Source organism: Palaemon carinicauda, chromosome 2 (genome assembly GCF_036898095.1).
Source record: "Palaemon carinicauda isolate YSFRI2023 chromosome 2, ASM3689809v2, whole genome shotgun sequence".
In the NCBI taxonomy this organism is placed as follows: Eukaryota; Metazoa; Arthropoda; class Malacostraca; order Decapoda; family Palaemonidae; genus Palaemon; species Palaemon carinicauda.
The window spans coordinates 89,521,554-89,524,053 of record NC_090726.1 but is presented as its reverse complement, the minus strand read 5'-3'; the positions used below and the strand labels follow the sequence as shown (position 1 = coordinate 89,524,053).

Sequence of the window (2,500 nt, the reverse complement as noted above, 5' to 3'; positions counted from 1 at the left end):
ACACCTTGAAGAGGGCCAATGTGTATTGGTCGAAATATAGTGATTTATTTATGTCACATGTGTTTCTTTTATGGGCCTTATATATATATATATATATATATATATATATATATATATATATATATATATATATATATATACATATATATATATATATATATATATATATATATATATATATATATATATATATGAAATAGCAGATCCAGGAGGGTCACGTAGGATCACGACCTATCATCCACTCGTAGTCCAGAAATCAAGTAGTTAGTTGGAAATTCCTACAAAGAGGAGTCTACAGATATTTTCACCTCATTTTCTTGCATAAAGGTTTTCTACCTCAATATAAAATCTTTAGTGATATTGTGTAATTAAAAACTTTTCTATTTTCTATAACTTTTATAATGAAATACAAAAATCCGTCAGCTCTATTCTTGTAGCTTTCGTTAAATAGTTCCGCTGGAATGACGCAACTAATCACCTTTTTCAGTTATTTTTCGTTTAAGTTTTTAATCATTGTAGAGCTAACAAAGAAATAGACCTGTTTGTTTTATGAGTGAAATTGTCTGTAATTTTCCTTTTTTTTCTCACCATTCGTAATATAATGATTTTTAATCATTTTCAAAAGAAATTTTGACTTTTGATGTTCTTTTTATCATCCAGGGATCTCTTGTTGATGATGAAGACTTGATTAGCGTCCTTCAAGAAACCAAAGCCACAGCTCAGGACGTTAGTATCAAGCTCAAAACTGCATCAGAGACTGAAAAAAAGATTAATGGGGCTAGAGAAGAGTATCGACCAGTTGCAACTCGTGGATCAATCCTGTATTTTCTCATCACGGAGATGTCAGTTGTGAACTGCATGTATCAGACTTCCCTGAGGCAATTTCTAGTGATGTTTGATATGTCCATGTTTAAGTAAGTATGCCGGCTTAGTAAATGAAACACATGAAAGTGTTTATTTCTAGTTAAATTAAGGTGAAGTAGCACTCCACTGAAATGTGTTTCATTGAGTTGGTTATAATTTCAAGCATGCAAAAGGAAATAAAATTTCCTGACTTATGATTAATTCAAATGTATTTCCTAATTACATTCACCCCTGTAGTTAAGTTACTGCTAGATAAAAGCAATACATAGATATGTTTATTGCCTTTCACTCTGATTAATTTATTATGAATTATCAAAATTTATTTGGGTGTTTTTAAGCATATCTCCTCCAAAAGAATCTTTTTTTTTAAAAGTTACTATACCCCGGTAGCAATTATTCCGTATCATACAACCAACGAAAAAGTGATTTATTACGAATACAAATCTCTTTCAAGAGAGAGGGCTATTATAACAGATCTTTTCCCTTGCAGATCTGACCGCAGTAATTCTCCCAAGAATCGTATCTGCAACATTATTCGGTTCTTGACAAGTCAAGTGTGGAAAAATGCTTGTCGTGGTTTCTACGAAAAACACAAATTTCTCTTTACTTTACTTTTAGCGATGAAGATTGACATGCAAAATGGTGAAATAACTCACGAGGAATTCATGAAATTCATAAAGGTAAGATTTGTGAAGAATTACTGTTTGTTCATAAATTTCCCTTTATTCTATTTGTTCGGTTCATGATGTGTATGTAGTCTTTTTTATTTGTCATACTTCTTTTACACCATAAAAGTTTTTCCAAGAGAAGGTGTTACCTTTCGAATCAGAGCAAATTTTCATGGGGTGGTGGTTGGTTACTAATTGTTTCACCAAACAGGGGTAGGATACAGAGAAAAAAACAAAGCAGCAGCCCCGGTCACATTCACCATTGAGTTGCTGAATCTTTGAGTCAGTAATATTTCTTCAATGATAGCTGATTCTTACACCCTCACTTAAGGCTCGTCGGCCGCGCGTGGAACATCCTGCACATATTGTACCATGAATCCTTCCTGGATGTCAAGGCCTTTTCCTCCTAATACATCTTTCACAATCTTTGGAATTGTTCTAGAAGCCTTCCTCTTCTATTATTTTGAGACATTTCTAATTCATGTCCTCTTTCTGTGCATTCATTCCACATGACCAAAACGCCTTAAAATGATATGTTCTATTCTTTTTCTAGGTAAGCGTTTTTCTCGCTACTTCTACGGTCTCTACATATCTCACTCTTTAAACTATTCTTTGCAAAAAAATTATCTTAACTGGTTTAAACCTTTTGCTTACTTTGTATTTAACCATAACAACTCACTTTCATAAAGGAGAAAAGGCTATATCCTTTCTTCATACATTCCCACCTTGACTGCTCTTGTTGATCTTTTGCACACATTCTGCTACCTTTCTAGCTCTTTTTGTGACTGTTACTACCATATTCTACTATAATCATGCACCATCGATAAAAACACCAGTTTCTCCATCTTCCTAGTATCCATCTAACAGTATTACCTAATCGTATTTCCATCTACAGTCATATTTTTCTTATTGCAAACACTTTAAAAAAATTTATCAAAATCTGCCCTTACTAATTAGCTCTGCATTTT

General features: G+C 32.8%; 1 protein-coding gene across 1 annotated transcript in view; it reads left to right on the top strand.

Moving 5' to 3' along the window:
* Positions 1-2,500, top strand: part of LOC137618319 (dynein axonemal heavy chain 5-like) — a 328,916-nt gene that overhangs the window by 268,741 nt on the left and 57,675 nt on the right. The window contains exons 71-72 of the mRNA XM_068348490.1: positions 661-914; positions 1,355-1,544. Coding sequence (XP_068204591.1) covers positions 661-914; positions 1,355-1,544 — 444 coding nt within the window. The remainder of the gene's footprint in view (positions 1-660; positions 915-1,354; positions 1,545-2,500) is intronic.